General features: G+C 36.0%; 1 protein-coding gene across 1 annotated transcript in view; it reads left to right on the top strand.

Annotated features, from left to right (window-relative positions):
* The window catches only part of CDC73 (cell division cycle 73), a 112,135-nt gene that overhangs the window by 27,140 nt on the left and 60,664 nt on the right, over window positions 1-24,331 (top strand). Inside the window, exons 8-10 of the mRNA XM_026669297.2 lie at window positions 1,720-1,818; window positions 2,520-2,598; window positions 18,625-18,689. Coding sequence (XP_026525082.1) covers window positions 1,720-1,818; window positions 2,520-2,598; window positions 18,625-18,689 — 243 coding nt within the window. The remainder of the gene's footprint in view (window positions 1-1,719; window positions 1,819-2,519; window positions 2,599-18,624; window positions 18,690-24,331) is intronic.

The raw sequence follows: 24,331 nt of genomic DNA, 5'->3' as shown, positions 1-24,331 counted from the left end.
TTTCATAATATGGAACTGCATATTGATAATCTACTTTATCTTGTCATACTCTTTAAATGATTGACAGTAGATTCTATTCCATTCAAAAGAAAGAAAGTCTATTTTTCCGCAAATGGAACAGTCTTAGCCTTGTTGAAAATGTGATATGCAGGGATAGGATCCGACCGGTATAACTACCGGTTCTGTTGCTCTGTGTCGTGCGAGTGCAATTTATGACCTGCTGAGCTGCCCGGACAGCTGAGCAGTGCTGTGTGCGGGTGCGCAGTGGTTGGAAAAGCCCCTTTTTCCTGCTTCTTCCACCGCAGCTGTGCCGCGCAAAGCAGCTGTGGTTGAAAAAGCAGGAAATAAAGGACAGGTAAGAGCCCAGGCGGGCGGGTAGGCCAAAACAGCAGCAGACACAGAACCGGTTCTGTGTCTGCTGCTCTTCAGAACTATCAGTTCTGTAGAGCCGGACAGAGCCGGTAGAATCCCAACCCTGATGATATGTATGCAGAAGAGGACTTTTCCCCACTGTCATATCTTTTTAAAATGTAGGTGGGTTTGGGAATTGTTCTATTTTCATTAAATATAAGAAATGCAGTCTAGTCAATATGGTTCTCAACCTGTAGTCTATGGAACCCTGGGGGCCACAATGTCATCACAAATATTGAGTTAAGTCTTGGTGGTCCATAGCCAAAAAATGTATATTTGCTGAAAATAGAACATCTTCATTCTCAGCTACATTTAAAATTATTTCACCACCATGCATGCAAGTGTGTGTGCATAGGTATCACACTAGAGAAATACACAATTGTACGTAAGCCAATGGACCAGTGAGTCAAGGATCATCAATACAGTATATAGGAGTGTGTGTGTGTGTGTGTGTGTGTGTGTATGTGTGTGTGTGTTTTCATAGATTTTCACGGGTACAGTTATGCAGGTCTTGGCGTGTTCGGGTCTTTTCCCATGTAAGATTGATAGTATCTTCGCCAAAAGCACCAGCCTGAAGATGGCGAGTGGGACCTCGTCGAAACGTCACCAAGATACTCTCAATCTTACATGGGAAAAGACCCGAACACGCCAAGACTTGCATACCTGTACCCGTGAAAATCTACAAAAACATACATACATACATGCATACATACATACATACATACATACATACATATATGTGTGTGTATATGTGTGTGTGTTATAATACAAAACACACACACGCTTACAGGCAGAGTTAATATGTGTGTATTCCTATATTCTGTATTGATGATCCTTGACTCACTGGTTTGTTGGCTTGCATACAGTTATGTACTTCTCCAGTGTCATACTTATATTTTAGCCATAACTATTAACATATAGAATTTAGAATCTAAAGTGGGAAGGTTTTGTTCAGCTTAAGAATATATTCAGAGTATTTTAAGTAGCTGACATATGTCTGCTGTGAATATTTTGCTCCACTTGAGCCATGGGATTTGTGAAATTATTCTACCTTCCCCAGGATAATAGTAACACCAGGAATGAAACTTAGCACCTTGCATTTCATCCATGAAATACACACATGAATACAGTTTTATTTTCTATGTAAGCTGCATGTTTAATAGTGTTTAGTGTTATTATATTCTGATTTCTTAAAGAGTATTCATTTTATAGTTTGCAACACACTTGTGCAACTGATGGTTTCTGAAATGATGTAAAACAAAGATAACACTGTATTTTATTACTTTATTATTTATTTTCATATTTTAGAACTTTGCCAAGAATATATTTGCAATTCTTCAGTCAGTCAAAGCTAGAGAAGAAGGCCGTGCACCTGAGCAACGACCAGCACCAAATACTGCACCAATGGTAATACAGCAGTAGAAAAAAAATCTTACTTTCTTAAAGAAAAAATAAAAATGGGAATTCTTTCTTTTTTGTTTGCCTTCATTTTTCTTTTGTCAAAGAAAAAAAGCTTATTATGTAGGTGTACTTAATTTTGAACTATATAGAGTATTTAGCACTTTGTGTTTTGTCATAGCAATTCACTTTGATATATTTTATTCAAATTAAGTCAATAGAAATAATCACTTAGGAGTAAATACTGTATACATGAGATTTTAAATTAAATGCTTTTCCTAAGGATAAAGGAACTGAAGTGTATTGAGTCATTAGAATGGGCATCTACATTCTTCAACGTTTATCACATCTAAATTCAAATATGTTTAATTAGAAATTATTTTGCTGAAGCGTGTGTCTGTGTGTGTGTGTGTGTGTATGTATATATATATGTGTGTGTGTGTATGTGTGTATGTATATATAAGAGAGAGAGAGACTCTTCACTTAGTGCCCACTTAATTCAGCAACCAAAATTATGAAGACATTAAACGGGAGACTTCTGATGAGTTTTTGTGTAATATTTACATAGTAAGTTAGATAGAAAATTAACTTTCTTTGAAGGTATCTATATATTAAATGATTTATCTGTTATCTATACTATTGAGGCATAAATATAAAATGTTTGCAAACAAAAGTAACTGATACAAAATCCCCTTTTCCTTTATTTTCAGGATCCAACTTTAAGAAACAAGCAACCTATTCCAGCTGCCTATAACAGATACGATCAGGAAAGATTTAAAGGAAAGGAAGGTAAGAGCGTATATCACAATGAAAGAAACACACACATTTTGAAATTCTTGGAGCTGCCAGTTTTGACTCTTGCAAATAATATTGAAGGAATTAAAAAACTAAATGCCATCTTAATCATTTTGTTTCTTTTTTTCACTATACTTAGTTTAGTTTAGTTTATTGTCACTGCACCTCGTACAACAAAATTAAATTCCATCTTCAGTGTACATTGTAACTCTAAAATAAAACACAAACGCACATCCTTCACATTCTGTACAATTCAATTGAAACCCAATATTGCATTAATATTGCACTATACAGTAGAATTCAATATAGTTACTTCCCTGGGATAGAAGCTGTTTTTCAGCCTATTGGTCCTTATTTTTATTATCCTGCACCCAGAGGTGGGCTGCTGGGTGTTCACACAGGTTCGGGAGGCCCTCTAGCTGAGATTCTGAAGTTTGGAGAACTCCCAAATCCCATTCCTGGCTGCCCCCTCTTACCCCGCCCCTCCCAGGAGTCCCCACGCAGCCCATTTTGGATGCAAGTAAATGCAAGGCATGCTTGGAGGCTTGCGGAGGGTGAAAAAACAGGCCTCCCGGAAGTTTGAGAAGGCCGGAAACGGGCCCATTTCCAGCTTCCAGAGAGCCTCCAGAGCCCAGGGAAGCCATTTTCACCCTCCCAGAGGCTCAAGGAAAGCCTCTGGAGCCCAGGGACGGCAAAAGTACCTCCCCTGCCATGGTGCAGGAGGCCGACTAGGCCACACCCACCATGGCCACGCCTACCCAGCAACCAGGTAGAGAACCTGTTGCTAAAATTTTTGAAGCCCACCCCTGCCTGTACCATCTGCCAGATGGTAATAGTTCAAAAAAGGGTATCCAGGATGAGGTGGATTTTTAAGAATGTTTTGAACTTTCTTAAGATAGTGGGAACTATAAAGTTATTTCAAAGAGGGGAGAGGGCAACCAATGATCCTCTGGGCAATGACATTAACCCTCTGGAATGTTGTCCTATTTACTCCTATGCAATTGGCAAACCATACACAGGTGCAATAAGTTAAAATACTCTCTATGGTGCAGCAGTATAAAGTCACCAGCAATTTTTCATTCAGTTGTTTCCTGAGAAGTCTCAGCTAGTATAATCTCCGCTGGGATCTTTTGACCAGTAGTGCAATGTGCTTATTGGTTGCTGTAATTAGAGCTTGGTGTTCTCCCAGATTTGTGCTTTATACAATGTTGATTTAGATACAATCCAAAATCACCTTTCTATTTCACCTCTGCTAAAACAGTGAGCAACCAGGGTTTTGTTTGGAAGTATGAAGCAGAAAATCTGGAATAATCTTTTATGTTTTACTTTTCTATTAGCGATATATCCAGGATATTTTAAATTATTATTCAACAAAATCCTGCCTTTATACCACATGCATATAACACTCTGATTTTCAGAAAGTATAACCATTAAATTGTTCAAGTTCATCCATTGTTATTTGCCTAGTGTATTTGTGTATATATGAGATATGACCAATTAACTGTTCTATATTGCAAACATTTCTTGAGAGGCTTATGGGTGTTTGATAAAAACTAAGAACTGTTCTGGAACAATGTCCATAATATATATTTTATTTTATTTTCACACAACAGCTGGGAAATGAAAAGAAATTGTTTCAAAATTAAGCACCATGTATTTAATAAAAAATACCTTCTGATTTTCTGCTTAAAACAGCACTTATTAAGTCAAAACTATGTACTTTTTCTTCTATGCTGTTCTAACATTTAGTTCTATGTGCTTATGTGCATACCTATGCAAACAATTATATAGAAACAAATCATTTCTGCAAAGGAATGTATTTTTATACTTATTAATCTGGAACTATGTCCATAATATATACTTTATTTTATTATTTTATTTTTCACACAACACTGGGAAAGTGTTTCAAAAGAAGAAATTGTTTCAAAATTAAGCACTAAATATTTAATAAAATACCTTCTGATTTTCTGCTTAAAACAGCACTTATTAAGTCAAAACTATGTACCTTTTCTTCTATGCTGTTCTAACAGATTCAGTTCTATGTATTTATGTGCATACATATGCAAACAATTATATAGAAATTAATCATTTCTGCAAAGGAGTATATTTTTATACTTATTAATCTGGGCCTACCCACACAAATGTCTTGCTGACCTTATTATCTATAAAACTAGCAAGGATTTGGAATGTACATCATAATCTGGCATGAATAACTTGCTCTTTCTGTTTGGAATATCTGTCAATTCTTTTCTTTTTTTTCTCTCTGTGAAGAATAAAACTGTGATTTGTACATTATTTGTACAAGAGGGTAGTTGGGATGAAAAGTTCATAACCTCAAGGTCCCTTAAAAATACTGATTGCTTATTTTATTTTGGTGAACAATTTCCTTTTTCATTTCATTTTTCATCTGATGAGTAATGGTGATATAATTTTATGTTATAACTTTTATTAATATGGCCCCCATACTTAAGAAATTTGTACTTGGGCAAGTCCACGCAGGGCAGTTATGTTACTTCAGTGCAGCCAAATTGGGTCTGTTCCACCCAGTCTTTCATCTCAGTTGCCTATTAAAGACATTAATCTTGGTGAAATGTGTTTGAGTTGTTGTATTGTATTGCATTGTTTTATATTATTTTACTGTATTGTCAGCTGCCTAGAATTTTCTGCTTGAAGCAGGCTACACAAGCTGCAAATAAAGTAAACAATATTTTAATCAATGTACTGAATATACCCACAAATATACCTGCATTTATGCCTTGAAATTAGATTTTCAGAATACATTTGTAAGTTATTGATGTGTGTCATGGACAATTTATTTAATTAGCATAGTCTTACAGTACTGATCCAAGATTTTGCGTTCTTTGGAGGTTTCATATGTAACATTTTTTTCAATTGTGGGATTTTATGATCTTTTCTAGTTGATATTTTTAGTTGTGATTTTGTTCCATAATTGATTTTCTTTAATTATAAATTTTGCAACAATTTGTAATTTTTAAAGTCCCTTCCTACTCAATTATATTTACTAATTCAGACAAGCACTAAAATATTTTAAAAGATCAATTATTTTAGAATCTACTTCACTTAAAATAAATCCAGGAAGATTGTTGCTATTCCACCCATTTGTCTAATGATGTCCTAGCTAATGTAGCAATATCTTAACTTGATGCATAGAACCCAAAGCAATCACTCCACTACTAATATGGTATTAATATTATATTTGGATTGTAGTCAGGAAAAAAAAATCACAGCTCATCTTCTATGACACCACCTTGAATTCCTTGATTCTCAAAACATAATCCATAAAACATTAATTTTGGTTTACATTTTATATACATAACTGTCTGCAAGGCATTATTGATGGATCTCCACAACATGTTAATAAGTGATTGTTTAAAAAACTGAGTTAATGTACATTGTAAGCCGAGCCTTTTTCTTCCATAACCTCCCTCCATCCTCTTAAGAGGTCATCCAATTAATACCTTTAGTTAAACTGTTACCAATATATGCTACTTTCAGTATATTTTTTGCCTTTGTCCTTAGGGTTATTGTGACTTTAGGACCATGTAATTAATATGAAGCTGAAAAATAATAAACTTTCTGATAAGGCAGTGATGTTTAATTTCTTTAATTTAGAAGAGAGAGATTTTTCTCTCCACTAGCTTTATTGTCATAGCTTCACATTTTGTTAATAAACACTCATTGTTTAACAGGCAGAAATTGTTAAGAAATATAGAATCATTTTTTTAAAAAAAAAAACCACCACATTTTTAAAATTGGGGGGTTGAAGTAGTTACTACCTGATAAAAATAATTTTATTCTGTGACATGCCAAATGTATGGAAAATGGGATTAATTGTAAAAAGAGTACAGACTGACAACTATCATCTCTTGTTTTATTGCCCTTGTTGTCCGTGCTGCTGATGCTGCTTTAGTACTTCTGTATCTTTTCAATACTATATTATCTGTAAAGTTTATTTTATCCTCTCATTTCATACAAATTAATTCTGATAGTTTTATTAACGGTTTTAAATTTTGTTTTTATCTTCAAAGCCAATTCAAGCACTCATCTATGGTTTTATTTAATTGTTCGTTTATGAAAAGTCATGTGTTGAAGCTCAAATACAAAATATTATAATGAATGTAAAAATAGAAGGAAAAAAAAGGATAAAGAAATAAAAAGCTCCATATTGCTTTCAGACAGCCATTGAATATCAGTCTGATGTCACATGGACATATACTTGCATGTGCTAAATGGAATAAAGCAGTATATTTAAGATTCATTAAAAATATTTTTCTGTTAGATCCTTGTCAGCAAGCTAAGACTTTTCTCTCTCTCAATGTTTGAAGATGGAGTTTTACCCTCATTAGAAGAAAGTCCTTGTGTGCAGATTTTTTTCTATATATTTCTCTATACACTTGAAAGCAGCTTTATCTTCATAGAAGTAAGTAAAGGAATAATTGGCATGAGAGTAGCATGAAGCTTGCTTTCTAACTATGGTGGCCTCAGCTATTAAAAGATCAGTAGTGTTGAGTTTCCACGGCCTCATTCTGATTTGTTTCATGTTTTTTGATGGAATAATAAAAATTGGCCTGTATACATTCAGTATATAATTTATAACAATTGTATATATAGGGATTCTATATCATATTTTCTTTTAGAAGGATTCTGTCAAGTAGATAATCCACATTTTTATGACTGAACATTTTGTGAAAAATTGAAGGGTTGTGTATGAAATATGTATTCTATAGGTCTCTAATTTTTAGAAGTAATAACTATGCTGACTTTTGATGGGGGAAAAAATCCAAATAAGAAATTACCTATTAGGTCAAACTTATATAATTGCAAGTATTCATTTCTTAGAACCACTCAACATTTGTTTTGATAAACCATAATAAAAACCCTCAAAATCTTACAAGTACTATATAATATTAGTGTTGTTTTTATTAACTAGTTTAAAAAAAATTAAAAATAACCATTTTGCTTTGCTTTTAAAAGTAACGTGATCATTTTGCTCCAGAAACTGGCTTCTGCAGCAAAGGCTCATTCACTTGAAATTTTGCCAAATAAAGCATCCCCGTGAAGATCTTCACAGCCCTATGACACAGCCTCATTATACAACCCTATGGAACACATTAATTGTGAGACAGAACTTTAAAAAAAAAAACCAGTTCTGACATCAGAGTAATACTTCAGAGACTTTAAGACACTATTTTCTTAAATCCAGAGACAGATAAAATGTTCACTCATGTAATACTCAAGCCATGTAATGGTTATTTTATTAGATTAGTACTATGAAGAGCAATTTTTTAAATCCAGCTGGATATTTTGCAGAGGTGAGTCTGCATGTCTTCTGGAGTGGCTGATGAATAGCTTGGTTCAAGTAATTGTGAAACTTGGTATCCTCTGTCCATTGTCTGATATCTCCTTTAACCTTAAGTCTAGAAAAAGGTGCAAGCTGAGATAACATAGAATTCGGGTACCATTTCTGTAATATTCAACTACCATTGATGCATAGCTGCCTTTTGCAGTTAACAAGAATACTATAGGAACTAAAGTAAACTTTAGCCAAGAAAAAAAAAATTCTGCCAAACTATAGCCTCAATTCTGGACAGTCTGGCTTTTTACTTTTGATCACATTACAGACAAAGAGTCTGTAATGTGAGGGTCAAAAGAGAGCTCTTGCAAATGTGTTCTGTATTTTTATTTTTCGTGTCCACTATTTGAATAAGGGCCCAATTATGCTTTCTTTAATACAAACAGCTGATTGGAGTATAAATAGTTTAATTATAGATGGGATAAAGAAGTATGTTTTGGAGCCAGACTTTTCCTTTACATAATATTTTACATACCCTATTTAAATTTTTTGACTCAGGTTGCCCAAATTGCTCTTTTACTTGAATGGAGAAAGTTTGGTATCACCAATCCAAACCGCATACAAAAATGACCTTCCTCTCTAATTGTGGAATGGTTGAATTGCATTGTCCTGTAGTTCTTCAGCATTCTTCCAAGATAATAGAGTCAGTTTAAAAAGGCCAGTGGGAATGTATAGAGACAGAATACTATTCATACTGCTTTTTTACCCAGCATTTGCTATATAATCTCAACTACTTATTTATTTATCAAAATTGTATCTCTAAAAGTGATTCTAGGCTTGAAAGCAAAATTGTAATATCTACCTCTCTTCATCAGCCTCCAGACTAGATATTTGTTCTACTTGGTTTTGTTTTGATTTGTTTTGCAAAAATATTTTATACAGACATTTATATATAGATAGTCCCCACTTAATACCTATTCAAAGATAAAGTGGCACTAAAAATGGATTTGTGGCAGCCCTCAAACTTACAGCCAGGGCAGTCACATGATTAAAAAGTCAGGCCTATACACATTTATGACACCTTTGCCCCTCCACCTGATTTTTGTTGTCTTTATTTGCCTTCCCTTCGCTAAGATCACCATTCTGGCCATGTATGGAGTGGCAGCATTCTGAGACTTTACTATATCTCAATAATGGGGCTTTTTATTATGCTGGGGCTCTGGGGCTGCTTGTACCATCACACCTTGCTCCAACCAATGTGCACTATGTCTCACTGGCCACTTTAAGGGCTTTAATGTCATCTGGAATGATTGGAGGGAGCCAGTGTGTTGTCAGGATGATTAATAAAGATTTGATTTCAAAGAAGGATTTATTTATTTCCAATACTTACTTCATTGATACCTAAAGATCCTTATATAGTCATGTACAGATCTTACAGTTTTACTCATTTGTATTTACGAGATAGAATGTGTCCGATCAAGGTTTGTTGCAACATAATTTTTATCACAATCCATGACTTCCTGATAAATTACTGCCCTGGTTTAATTATGCTGATGATAAAACAGAGAATAGAAGGAATCAAAGTGGATCAAATCAAATTAAATCTAAATTATTAAACAATTTCAAAGTAAGCTTTCCTTATGGCTTTAGGACAACAACCAGAATAGAATAGAATTCTTTATTGGCCAAGTGTGATTGGACACACAAAGACAAAGAATTTGTCTTTGGTGCATATGTTGTCAGTGTACTTAAAGGAAAAAGATTCATCAAGAATCATAAGCTACAACACGTAGTGATAATCATAGCGATCAAATCATACTAGGATAGGGGTCGCCAACCTTTTGGACCTCAGGGACCACCAAACTCATAATTTTAAATCCCGCGGACCAGAGACCCTGGGAAAAATGCCCCAAAAAAGTCTGCAGGAAAATTTCCCACTCCGTTTTCCTACCAATCAATCATTCTTTATTTGGGATCGCAGGATACCGTCTCCAGCTCCGTTCTCAGGGGGAGAGAGAGACTTTTGGCTTCATGCAAGGGAAGCAGCAGAAGTCTTTCTTTCTCTCTCCCAAACTCTGCCAGAAATGAGTCTTTGTAAGACTTGTCGTGCCTGCGCAGCCTCTTGGAGAAGGATGTCTTGCAGGATCCCCGAGACTCATTTCTTTTTTCTTTCTTTTTTTTAAACAAATTTTATTAATTTTTACAAAACAATACACAAACAAACAAAGCATAGAATGTAATAACATAAGAGATCTTTTCTGAAGAGATCAATAAAACATCTTATTTAAAGACAGAATAGTTCCAAATTATCACATTTCCATACAAGCACAATTTAATATATATATTACCTTATCTGTTCAGCTTCATATCTTATCCCAGCTTCTCTTTATTTCTCCCTTTCCTTCTATTATTGAAATTATATTTATTTTGCTTTAGATTGTATACATTTTTTATATCCATCTGTCTTATTTACACTTTCATTATTCTCTTCCAACATTCTTCTTACATTCTTCTAAGATTTTATTAATTCAAACATGGACATACAAAACACAAAACATAAATACCTAAAACTTCTTTTTTGGAAAGCGGCTTACCCCGGGTTACCTCTTTTTATACAGACATAAATCAAATTCATACTCACTCAATATACTACCTCATATCTTAATTAACATTCTGTATTTTCTACATATTTTCTCTCCTCTATTCACTCTCATAATTCTGTTATATTTATTTCATCTCATTTTAAATAATTATACTTGTATCTTTTGTCTGTTTTCTTCAATTATCTATTTATCTTTTTTTTCCAATACAATATTTCTCCTGTAATCACTGGTTGAAGCATGACAACTTTTATCTTTCCAGTAGATTTAATACTTGAAATAATACATACTTTCCATACTGATTCTGCTTAACACAAAGTAAACTAATAAAACAAAAATAAAAAAGACCTTGAGTTTATAGTATGATCAGAACAGCATTCCACAGAAAATTAGACTCTATTATTTACTCTTAAACATTTTATATATTCCCTTTAATACATTATTAACTCATATAATATTTCAATTTTCTAACTCAATTTCAAATGCTAATATCTACAATACAATCTTATGTATTTTTGCAGAATCATATATTTTTTAATTTAAATTTTACCCTTTGAAAAAAACCTTTTTTTTTTCCATCTTGTTTTAAACCTTTATGGCTTCTCTTTCCTTTTTCCCTTCCTTTCTTATCAATTCTGATCTTTTTGATCTTTTTGCCCCCCCATCTCTCAAATTCCACTTTTTGAATCTTCCCTCTCTGTTGTGTTTCTCTTTTCTGTTGCTTTCTGGCATTGTATCGATTTTTCATCTTATTTTTCCCTTTCTTGGTTGCTTTTTTAAGTTCTAAATTCTCCATTTTCTTTCCCCGCTTGTTCTTTTCAGCTATGATTTTTTGTCCATTAAAGATGGCTTCTCCTTCTTCATCCCAGTCCTCTTGTTCTTGTATTTCTTGGTATGTAAAAATCGCCATTTCCAAAAAACAAAAGATAGATCCAAGAGAGCCCTTACCTTCTTGTTTCTCTTGTTGTAGCTTTTGAAATTCTATTTGTAATTCTTGCACAGATAATGCCATTTTTTATTTTTATTTTATTTTTAAAAGAGCAACCCAAATGTTTTTAGTCCTTCAAGGAATAGTCCCCCAAAAATCCCAAAGTCAGAAAGTCACAAAGCAATCCAGATCAACAAACTGTTCCGTTAACACTTTCCTCTTCTTCTTCTTCTTCTTTTTCCCCCCCTCCTCCTGGGGTGAGATTCAATTAGACAGTTTCAAAATGATTTTTTAGAAGCCTTATTGTCATTAATTTCTAATCTTAAAAACTTCAAGCAGTCTTCTTCAATAGAGTCTTAGAATAAATTTTTTACCTCTTCCTTCCCACTTATAGCAATAAACTTTTAATTTTTAATTCCAATGTTCCAAAATCTTTTATCCCCTTGGCTTTAATTTTTAGGTTTATTTACCTTCTTTGCCCAAGCAGGTTTTCCAGATTTCCGTCTGCTATTCCGTAGGGAAGGAGAGTGAGAAAAAATAACTTTCCCTTTCACAACTTTCTCGCCGCTTGCACAGTCTTTCTGGGAAACAATGTAGCAATAGAAAAGGCAAATTTCCAGGTTTTAAAGGCTCCTCTTTGTCCCGGTTCAGCCAGAAAAAAAACTTTCACCTTCTTCCTCCTGCGCGATCTTGTCCAGCTGCAGGCTTCTTTGTGGCGGCCATTACTGACCGCCGCTCCACCGCCTTGGGAAAAGGGGTTTTTGCCGGCTGGGGAGGGGGTCTGCGACACCCCCAAACCCCTGTCCGGATCCCCTCTTATCTTCAGCTGCCTCTACGGGGCAGCTATATCCTCCAAATCCAAAACGGATCGGAGGAACCTCGGCAGCGAGCTCAGCAGGGATCGCGCAGGATCGCGAATCCCTGCCGCTGCCGAAGCCTTGCTAACCGGAAGTCCCAGAGACTCATTTCTGATGGAGTTTGGGGAAAGAGAAAGAAAGACCTTTGCTGCTTTCCTTGCGTGCAGCCAAAAGTAGAAGAAAAAAGAAGTGGAAAGAAGCAGCCTGGTGGCCAGGCCAGGCACGTTGGGCGAGTGGGGCAAGTTCTCCCCCTCCCCTCACTACCTCATGTTCGCAATGCAAGCGACGCAAGCCTTGTGTTTCCATGCAGCCTGGATTAATTGCTTTGGGGGTGACATTTCTCTGCGGACCACCAAGATTTTCTCACGGATCACCAGTGGTCCCAGGCCCACTGGTTGGCGACCACTGTACTAGGAAACAAATAAAACTAAAAATTGTAAAGATACAAGCAACACGGTTATAGTCATAAGTGGGAAGAGATAGGTACTAGGAAGGATGAGAGGAATAATAGCAATACAGCCTTAGTAAATAAGTTGACAGTGTTGTGGGAATTAGTTGTTTAGCAGAGTATGGCCTTCAGGAAAAAACTGTCCTTGTGTATAATTGTTCTGGTGTGCAGTGCCCTATAGCGTCGTTTTGAGGGAAGAAGTTGAAATAATTTATGTCCAGGATGTGAGGGGTCTGTAGATATTTTCACAGCCCTCTTTTTGACTTGTGCAGTATACAGGTCTTCAGTGGAAGGCAGGTTTGTAGAAATGTTTTTTTCTGTAGTTCTAATTATCCGTTGAAGTCTGTGTCTGTCTTGTTTTGTTGCAGAGCCAAACCAGACCATTATAGAGGTGCAGATGACAGACTCAATAATTCCTCTGTAGAATTGAATCAGCAGCTCTTTGGACAATTTGAGCTTTCTGAGTTGGCACAGAAAGAACATTCTTTGTTATGCTTTTTTAATGACGTTTTTGATGTTAGATGTCCATTTTAAGTCACGAGATATGATAAAACTTAGAAACTTGAGGGTCTCTACTGTTGATACTGGGTTGTCTGGTATGTAAGAGGTGGTTGTATAGGATGGTTTCTCCTAAAATCTACTGCCATTTTTATGGTTTTGAGTGTATTTAGCTCAAGATTGTTCTGGTTGCACTACAGGGCTAATTGTTCAATCTACCATCTGTATGCAGATTCATCGTTGTCTTGAGTGAGACCAATCACTGTTACATCATCTGCAAACTTCAGTACTAAATGGTTAATTCAGCCAAAGAGAACATAGGCTTTAAACTCCTATTAATTCTCATGGCTAGTTCTAACATATTTCATCGGTTTTATAACTATTATAATTTACTTGTACACCTTGGTAAGAATGGTAGGAAAAAATTCTTAAGGAAGGTTCAGTCAATAGACTTACTTAGAGAAAATACTATTTCTTGCATATTGTTTAAATAAATCTGCATACATATTGCAGGCTCTTCTATCCTGAATCCTGTCCTGTAAAACTCAGTTTTACAATTTGTACTTTTGAATTCTTGAATAAAATTATCCAATGCTTTCTATGATATCAACACAAATAATTGTTATTTAATGAAGGCCAATACTATGGTTGATAGCCAGGTTTAGTTTAATTGCTCTTTTAAAAGTCCTGCCTATTCACAGCTTTAGTACAAAGCATGTCTCATTACTGATACCAACTGTGCTAACCTGTCTTACAGCCTATTTGTAGAAATAAAGCCTGCTGAAATAGAATTTTGTGTATAATTATAATCACAATTTTGAGTCATTCATAATTTATTTGTAATTGCATGCAAGTGTACCACCCTTCCTTCAAGAAAGATATCCTCTATATCAGGGATAGTCAACCATTTTATACCTACTGCCCACTTTTGTATCTCTGTTAGTAGTAAAATTTTCTAACCGCCCACCAGTTCCACAGTAATGGTGATTTATAAAGTAGGGGACAAAACCCCTACCGCCCACCATAAAAGCTGGAACGCCCACTGGTGGGCAGTAGGGACCAGGTTGATTACCACTGCTCTATATGTTCACTTATAGAAGCCCAAATGTGCCAGAAACTGACCAATATTGTTAGCTAAGAATGTTGCATATCATACGAGTAGGACCAAAACAATAACTTCTACTTAGAGAGTAAGGAGGGTGGAATTATTGTTTTAGTTGAAGTAATGAGAGAAAAGTATAGAATGATTGTCTAAGAGAATGAGACAAAAGTATAGGAAAATGTAGCCATTCAGAGATACAGGTAGTTGTTGACTTACAACAGCAATTGGGACTAAATTTCCATCGCTAAACAATGCAGTTGTAAAATGTTACCACATTGTTTAGTGATGGCAGTCCCTGTAGTTTGGGTTGTTGTCATTAACTGAATCCCGTAATCATTAGGTGAGATGACTTCCTACTATGTTCCCAGAACCAAGTCAGTAGCGAAGCTGGCAAGTCCCAGGTAGAGGACAATTGCAAGTCCCAGGTATAGGAGAGTTGCAACTCTTAAGGGAAAATGGAAGGGGATACATGAGGATGCAAGGGAAGTGTGCCAAGACTCAAGAAGGATGTGCAGAGGTGTAAAGGAATGCATGAAGTGTGAAGAAAGCACAGTGAGGATATGCAAGAGTGCAGGGAAATATAGGCGTGGGGAAGTGGCAGCTGGCTAAAACTGCTAAAGATCCTGGACCTCTACTTCAGTCCCAGTGCTGTCACCACTATTGAAATGTGCCACTGTGCAAGCCAGCAAAAGAGATGAGAAGAAGATAGGTTGGGGGAGGGGAACTGAAATGCCCCTGCAGTCATATATGTTCAGAGTAAATGGACAAGTTTAGAAAATGGCACAACATTGAGAGGAATTAAGATATGGTACAGGTAGACCTCAACTTACAACCACAATTGGATAATTGAACAAAGTGGTCATTAACCAAGATGCCCATCTCACTGTTTCAGTAAATGATCACAATCCTGGCATTCCCAGATGCAGACCTTAAGTGATCACCTGGATTGTTAACCAGATGAGTGAAAGAGCTGCTTGCTGAATTCAGCTCCCCTACATACACAGAAGGAATCTGCTGTGACAGGTTGCAGGAAAGGAGCTCTGATAGTTGGGAACTGGGAATGTTTCCTCACTTGCTGAAAGAGTTTAGCTCTCATCTATCCATAAAAAGGAACTTCCCAGTGGACAGAAAGTATGGAGGTTGGATCTTTGGGATTTGAACTCTGTTTCTCCACCGGATCAGAGAAGCTTGAAGGGGACTGCTCTTTTATTGCAAAGCACTTGCAACCAGTTCTGAGTACAATCAAGTTGCCAAGCACCTAGATCATAATCATGTGAATATGGGAGGGTCAGTGCAGTTTTACAACAATCAGAAGTGCTTTAGGAGTAGTAAAGCACCTTTTCCAAGGCTGTTGTAACTTTAAACATTGTTAACTGACGGTAAGTTGAGGAATACTTGTAATGTTTTATGTAAGTGTTAAAAATATTTACAGATAAATATATAATGCTGCTCTGAAGATACCCTGAAGATCTGTTTTTACACAGATCTATTCCATATTTTATGCTAGTTGGGGACATGAATTTATCTCTTGTTTTATATGCAAATGTTGCCATATTTTCAACTGAGAATCTGAATGATTCACAACACTAAGTTATGATGACTTGAGGAATATGCATCTGAAGAATAATGTATTAAAGAGCAAGATAGTTAAGAAAAATTGAATAAACAATTCAATGTTACATATAAATGCTAAAAACTAGAGCAAATAAATGCATTTATGTATCTTGGTAGAAGATACCACTTACGATAGGGAAATGAACAGGAAATGTTAACATATTCTAATACGGGCAGAATTTAACAGCATAAATATATATGAAAATTTGCCCATAAGGTAATGGAGAAGAATTGTGGAAATATGTGGTTATTATGTCAAGCACAAATGTATAAAGTAATATTTATTTATTTAGGTAAATAGATAATCAGAAAATGTACACTGCTCAAAAAAATAAAGGGAACACTTAAACAACACAATGTAACTCCAAGTCAATCACACTTCTGTGAAATCAAACTGTCCACTTAGGTAGCAACACTGATTGACAATCAATTTCACATGCTGATGTGCAAATGGAATAGACAACAGGTGGAAAGCATAGGCAGTTAGCAAGACATCTCCAATAAAGGAGTGGTTCTGCAGGTGGTGACCACAGACCACTTCTCAGTTCCTATGCTTTCTGGCTGATGGTTTGGTCACTTTTGAATGCTGGTGGTGCTTTCACTCTAGTGGTAGCATGAGACGGAGTCTACAACCCACACAAGTAGCTCAGGTAGTGCAGCTCATCCAGAATGGCACATCAATGCGAGCTGTGGCAAGAAGGTTTGCTGTGTCTATCAGCGTAGTGTCCAGAGCATGGAGGCGCTACCAGAAGACAGGCCAGTACATCAGGAGACGTGGAGGAGGCCATAGGAGGGCAACAACTCAGCATCAGGACTGCTACCTCCGCCTTTGTGCAAGGAGGGACAGGAGGAGCACTGCCAGAGCTCTGCAAAATGACTTCCAGCAGGCCACAAATGTGCATGTGGCTGCTCAAACGGTCAGAAACAGACTCCATGAAGGTGGTATGAGGGCCTGACGTCCACAGGTGGGGGTTGTGCTTACAGCCCAACACCGTGCAGGACGTTTGGCATTTGCCAGAGAACACCAAGATTGGCAGATTCGCCACAGGTGCTCTTCACAGATGAAAGCAGGTTTACACTGAGCACATGTGACAGATGTGACAGGGTGACAGATGCCGTGGAGAACATTCTGCTGCCTGCAACATCCTCCAGCATGACCAGTTTGGCAGTGGGTCAGTAATGGTGTGGGGTGGCATTTCTTTAGGGGGCTACACAGCCCTCCATGTGCTCACCAGAGGTAGCCTGACTGCCATTAGGTACCGAGATGAGATCCTCAGACCCCTTGTGAGACCATATGCTGGTGCGGTTGGCCCTTGGTTCCTCCTAATGCAAGACAATGCTAGACCTCATGTGGCTGGAGTTTGTCATCAGTTCTTGCAAGACGAAGGCATTGATGCTGTAGACTGGCCCACCTGTTCCCCAGACCTGAATCTAATTGAGCACATCTGAGACATCATGTCTTGCTTCATCCACCAACGCCACATTGCACCACCTACTGTCCAGGAGTTGGGGGATGCTTTAGTCCAGGCGTGAGAGGAGATCCCTCAGGAGACCATCTGCCACCTCATCAGGAGCATGCCCATGCGTTGTAGGGAGGTCATACAGGCACGTGGAGGCCACACACACTACTGAGCCTCGTTTTGACTTGTTTTAAGGACCTTACATCAAAGTTGGATCAGCCTGTAGTGTTTTTTTTCCACTTGAATTTTTGAGTGTAACTCCAAATCCAGACCTCCATGAGTTGCTAAATTTGATTTCCATTGATAATTTTTGTGTGATTTTGTTGTCAGCACATTCAACTATGTAATGAACAAAGTATTTAATAAGAATATTTCATTCATTCAGATCTAGGGTGTCTTATTTTTGTGTTCCCTTTATTTTTTTGAGCAGTGTATATGAAAGGTATTGAATCAAATGTGTATATGAAGCCTGACAGTCACCTACCAATTTCTAAGAATGCTTTAAAAGGTTAGAAATTGCTCAGCAGCATAATAACTATTTATTTCAGTTAATGAATAAAAAAATCTAGAATTACGGTTTTCAGCCCTTTGGAAAAACCCCCGGCTATACCGAGCAGATCCCCTGAAAAGGTGGAGTCACGGCCCGCGGCAGCGACCCAGCCCCAGCCGGAAGGGAAAGGCAAAGCGCTTGCTTCCCTTCCCGAGGGGGGGGGCCAGGACCCTGACCAGGGGCCCCGAGGAGGGGAAGAGGGACCCCGCCCCCGCGTCTCTCTCTTTTGGGAGGAACAATAAACCTTATGATAGGAGATCGTTCAAAAATTATTTTTAAAACAGTAGCTGCGCATTTCCCACCCTGCTTATACTAGCAAAAGTTTTCCCAGTTTTTTTGTGTAAAAAGGTGCCGGCTGGATATTCAGGACTGGATATACTAGAGTAAAGGTATTACTGGAGATGGAACAGAGTAGAAAAGCAAAGAAATGGATTACTAATATCCATTGTTCCAAACCACCTGAACATTTAGTTTGTTGGAGATATATTTAACTATCATAAGAATATTGGTTCTCTGTGTGGCCTTTTCTCCTTTCAAACAAAACCAAATTTCACATTGGATCAGTTTCTTTTGTTGTGATTTGTTTTAGTTGCTGTAGGATTTACATACTCATTAAAACTTTGGGGTATTTTTATTTTTAATTTCATAGAGACGGAAGGTTTCAAGATTGATACTATGGGCACCTACCATGGAATGACCTTGAAGTCTGTAACGGTAAGTAAATCATATTGGCTGAGTTTATTTGTTGCAATGCTATGTGAAGAAATGTTCAAAATGTTTCTTACAGATGTTCAGTATTGCTTTCTACAGTGAGAAATGTCTGTGTTGCATGACAACAAACATAAATTATCCTGAGACAGGCTTGTATATAGCTAAGGGTATATGTTCCTTCTCCTTTGACATTCTTGAATTCTGCAGTTCATTGGGGAACCATTTTTTTCCTGGAATGGTAGAATTTTAATAGTATTATATTTATAATATATTCTGGCATGTAACAAATTATCAGGTTAAATAACAGCAGTTCCACATAAATAAACATACTTTCAGAAGGAAAATTCGTGTTCATGTTGTCTATTTCCTGAACAGTTGAAATCAGAACATTCTGAAAATGATATTTTGGTCTGAGTTTTTGTTTTAATATCTCTGCTTTTATGGAAGTGGGCTTAGTATTCACAAACAAATGCTATTTTGATCTGCATGCGAGTAGGACAGATAATACAGAACTAATATAAAATCCTCATTAAAAAGTTTTACCATCTGTATATCTACGTAACTGATGAAGAGACACCATTACCCTGTCTAAAAATCTCTGCATTTATTTTTGGATTACTTTCACTAATTTAAACATAAAATAATGCCTGGAATATGGCTGTCTCAGAACCAATTAGTGTTAACTTGCTTAACTTTCCCATTTTTTATGTAATTCCAAGTCTTCCTGCAGTTCAGTTTGTAGACTTTTTTTTAAAAAGCATCTAAAATTAAACAAATAACCAAGATTTTAACCTAATTTATGTACTATGTGGAATACCAATCAAAATATTCTTAGATATCCCGAATAAAATGTTTTGTTGGGAACATTAATTATTTTCAAGATACTAGTGTGACCATAGGTTAGGTACATGAGAGGGGAAGATTGCTTAGATACTGTTAATGAAAATAACAAAAATATAGGATTATATACGATCATTCTGTTTTCTCAAATTTGACAAATCTACAGATTACAACTGTTATGTAGGCTGAAGGAAATATGAATTGTAATTTATGTAACATTAAGTTGGCAGTGGTTAACTGTAACTCATACTTATAATTCTATTAAGATTTAGGAACTCTGTGAAGTTGCTAATGAAAGTCATTTCATAATTGCAAATCACTCATCTTATTGAATTTATAGTTTCCTTTTGTGTGCTTATTATATGTAATAAGTATAGAAAATGATTATGTTTAGTTTCAGTTTTGCAAATAAGTCTTGAAAATCTTCTGTAGAATGTAAGGATTTGAAGGACCCTTGGAAATTGCCTGCTCAGGACCAAAACTACTATAACTACTATTAACTACTATATTATCCCTGACAGCTCATATCCAGTATTTGTTTAAATATCTCCAGATTTGAAGAGTCTGTTACCTGAAGAATCTGTTCCATAATTGAACAGCTCTTACAGTTAGATTCCCCCCCATATTCAACCTAAATCTTCATCCTTGTAATTTAAACCTTGTCATGGATTCCAGAACAACTTAGAACAAATTTGTCTCCTTTTCTATACGGCAGCCCTTCAGGTATTTGAAAAAAAACTATTGTATCTCCTCACAAATTTCTGTCCTTCAGACTAAATAAACACAATACCTGTAATGTTCTCTCATATTATTTCGCAGTCCCTTGCTCTATTGATTATTTTTCTAGATACACATTTTAATATCTTTTTAAAAATATAGCACCCAGGATTGGACAAGTATTCCAGGTGGGAACACTGACATCTCTTCATCTTGACATTATATTTCTGTTGATGCAGTTTAGGATTGCATTTTTTTTCACAGCTTCATTACACTGCGAGTTTATGTTCAATTTGTGATTCATCAGAAAATTCAGATCTTTTTCCTACATTCCCTGTCTCTTTTGTCCCACACAAATATAGGACTTTGCATTTATCCCTGTTGAAATTAATCTTCCTAGTTTTTGCTCAGTGTCCTGCATATCAAAATCCTTCTACACCTTCAAGCTCTCTTCCCATAGTGTTTGCTATCCTTATATTTTTACAGATCATTCACATATTGGATAATCATTTTCTAATCAGTGTCATTTATAAATAATTTGAACATAATTTGTTATTTATTTATCGCTTCCTTCCTATTTGTCACCAAGCCATTGATGTACACTCATTGAATTCAGTTGTTCATCTGACTCTGTGTTCATCAAATGGTAACATAATCTAGCCCATATTTTTCCATCTTTTCTACTAGTATCTATAGAAGATTGTGTCAGATGCTTTGATAAAGTTCAGACATTCTTGCAGTGAACTAAATTGGTTTATGTCAAAAAGGAGATTAAGCTTGTTTGCCTTGACTTGTTGCATTCTGTCAAGTGATATTCTGCCAAGCACTCCATTCTATTTGAAATGTTGCATATTAAGTCTGTTGGTATTGGTAATCTAATAGAGCATTTTGCCCAGTACTGACATCAAGTTGATCAGTTACTGTTTTTCTCCTTTTTGAAAATAAAGACATTTACTTCTCTGATTTTATGGAAAGAAATTTGTCTTCGATGATTTCTCAAAGTTCAGAGAAAGGGGCTCCAGAATGATGTCCACAACATCCTTCAAGACTTTCAGGTGTAACTGATTTGGCCCTGGCAACTTTAAAGATATTTAAGGGTTTTGTAATATCTCTTTTTTTATCTTGGGTTACCAGTTTCCTTTTTCTTCATTTTTGCTTGGTTCAGTGGAATATAATTCCCCTTTGTGAATAAAAGGCTGAAGCAAAGGAGCTAGGGCATTGTGACATCCCCACATAAACCCTGGCCATCTTGGCATCTGCTTGAAGCACCAGGCCCCTCTTTTTTTTCTTCTTCTTCTTACTTTTGACTTAGCCAAGAAAACCTTTTTTGTTGATTTTAACTTCTTTTGCGAGCAGAGGTTTCTTTAGTACTTTATTGTTTCTAATTTACTTTCTGTGATTATTAGATATTTTGTGGTCTGCTTCCATGGCAACTTCATTTTCAATTTCTTACACAGCCAAAATCTTCCTGCGCATCCATAGAAATTTCCTAAGTGCCCCCAACATTTTTTCCTATCACTGAAGTGGTGTGTGATTATATTTCTGATATCTTGTTTTTAAGATGTTCCCATCCTGCCTTCAACTTGATCAAAGGATATTTATCAATGGGTTCTCACTTAATACTTTTCTAAGCTTGTTGGAATTGGCTTTCTTGAAGTCTAGCGTATATATTTATTATTTTTAGATGGATGGTTGTACAATAAGCCATATATTTAAACTAAATTTTGAATTTTTATCTACGTATTAATTCTTTCTCAAGGACTTGAAATAGGGAGTTGTTGTTTGATGGTATTAAAGGTATTGCTTCAGAATGTAAGTTGTTCCAAGTAAAGTATTATGATTTATTTATAATATTAGCATACAGTATGCTAATGAGTCTAGGGAATTTTGAATAACCAGGTGCACAAATTAACATCCTGATATTGTCTACAAAGGTCAACTCAAAGAAGCATTTCTTTAGCTTGTCTGGAAATGCACTGAAAATTAGAAACAGTCTGCCCTTTTTACATTGGTACAAGTATGCATTGTTGTAGTTTTCCAGAAAGTTTAAGCTTAGAAAATTTTAGCTGTTCTTTATCAGTCAATATTTCATCCTGTTTTAAGTATTGTACACTATATTTTCAAACAACCAAAATAGCAGGGTTGAAATAAGAAAATTCAATAAAGCATGGTTCTGTAATTTAAATATTTATGCAAATTCAAAATATTAGTTGAACATTATATTGAGGTATTTATTAAAGATTTGATCCATCAATATTTCACACACACACACACACACACACACACACATTGTGTAAGAGCAGTAAAAATATAATTATATAGTAACACTGCTTTTCAGAGTTGTCAAAATGTACGTATAAATATCTCCATTATGATGCTATCACTTCTAAAGAGTGGGTCACTTATATCCTAAAGATTAGCTTTGCATGCTTGTATGGAAACCATAAACTTATGGATTGGCTTTATAACAACAGAGTTTTCCATTAATTATATTAACTTTAGATAGAAACAGAGCTAATTGAACTATCATATCCAGTGAGTGAATGGCTATTTATTAAGCCAAAAGTGAAATATTAAGTGGTGTCATTATTAATAAATGATTTGGATAAAATATTAGGAATATGATGATTAAATTTGCAGAAGATGGGTAGGATAGCAATTGCAACTTAGGGGACAATAGCAAAATTCAGTAGGGTCCTGACAAGTTGAAATATTAAGCAAAAACCAGCAAGATGAATTTCAACAGAAGCAAATACAAAATACTGTATAATTATATTTGGATGGGGGGTTAGGGATTAGGAATTAAAAGTGTAAGTGTATGATAGGGAATATGTATATATTGTACAGAAGTATACATGAAAATCATCAGGATCTTTTAATGAACATGAACCAAAAATATGATCTGGGAAACCTTGAACCTGGTGAGATTCGATTTGAAATTGCAGGCAGACAGCAATCAGCAGAAGTAGCCTGCAGTACTGCATTCTAAACACTGTGCCACCAGAGCTCTAAGTTTAGTTAAACTAGTTTAATTATTTTGTTTAGATTGTGAAAATGGAGGGTATGAAAACTTGGGAAGAAGTGATGAAGAGCAAGAACATTGATTGTTTTTAGTCAGAAGCCATGGAAAAAGTCACATGCCCTTGTAATATGAGTGATTTGTGGACTGAGAGAAAGCTCTGCTGGTGATATATCAGCAAGAGGACCTATGGGGAAATACAAAAGTACTGCTGCTAAAGCCATTAAAAAATGAAGAGTGACAAGAAAACAGACAAGATGGGTAAGGCAACATTCTTTGGTCCTGAAAAGATAGATAGCTGCTAGATTAAAGAATTAGATCTCATTCTCATCAGTTTCTAAATTGCACAGTTACAGAGGAGGGGAGCACTCAGTGCAGGAGGTGGTTGATCAAGAGCCTGCCATTTTTTATTTTTTGCATCTGGGAGCTGGTGGCTGCACAAGCAATGGCTGGAGACTACTGCTGCTGTTGAAAGTTTATTTTTATTTATTTATTTATTTATTTATTTGATTTGTCAATTGCTTACAAGATACAGGTATAAGAATAAACATAGTTTTGAATACATGAGATGGATACTTATAAGAAAAATAAAAAGAAACAATAGGACAGGGACGGTAGGCACGATTGGTGCGCTTATGCATGCCCCCTACAGGCCTCTTAGGAAGGGGGTGAGGTCAGTAGTAGGCAGTCTAAGGTTAAAGTTTTTGGGGTTTGGGAAAGAAACCACGGAATCAGGTAGAGCATTCCAAACATTGACCACTCTGTTGCTGAAGTCGTATTTTCTGCAATCAAATTTGGTGCGGTTAACCTTGCGTTTGTATCTATTGTTTGCTCTTATATTGTTATGATTGAAGCTGAAGTATTCATTTGCAGGTAGGACATTGCAATGCATGATTTTATATACTATATTTAGATCGGACCGAAGGTGGCATAGTTCTAGGTTTTCTAGGTCTAGAGTTTCAAGTCTCGTGACATAAGGTATTCTGTAATGAGTAGAGGAGCGGAGAACTTTTCTTGTGAAATATTTCTGGACTTTCTCAATTGTGTTAATATCAGATACATGATATGG

This window comes from Notechis scutatus, chromosome 3, assembly GCF_049901735.1.
Source record: "Notechis scutatus isolate UNSWTSFEM ecotype Mainland chromosome 3, rNotScu1.2, whole genome shotgun sequence".
In the NCBI taxonomy this organism is placed as follows: domain Eukaryota; kingdom Metazoa; phylum Chordata; class Lepidosauria; order Squamata; family Elapidae; genus Notechis; species Notechis scutatus.
Note: the sequence above shows the minus strand (reverse complement) of the source record. Positions and strands in the feature narration are given on the sequence as shown.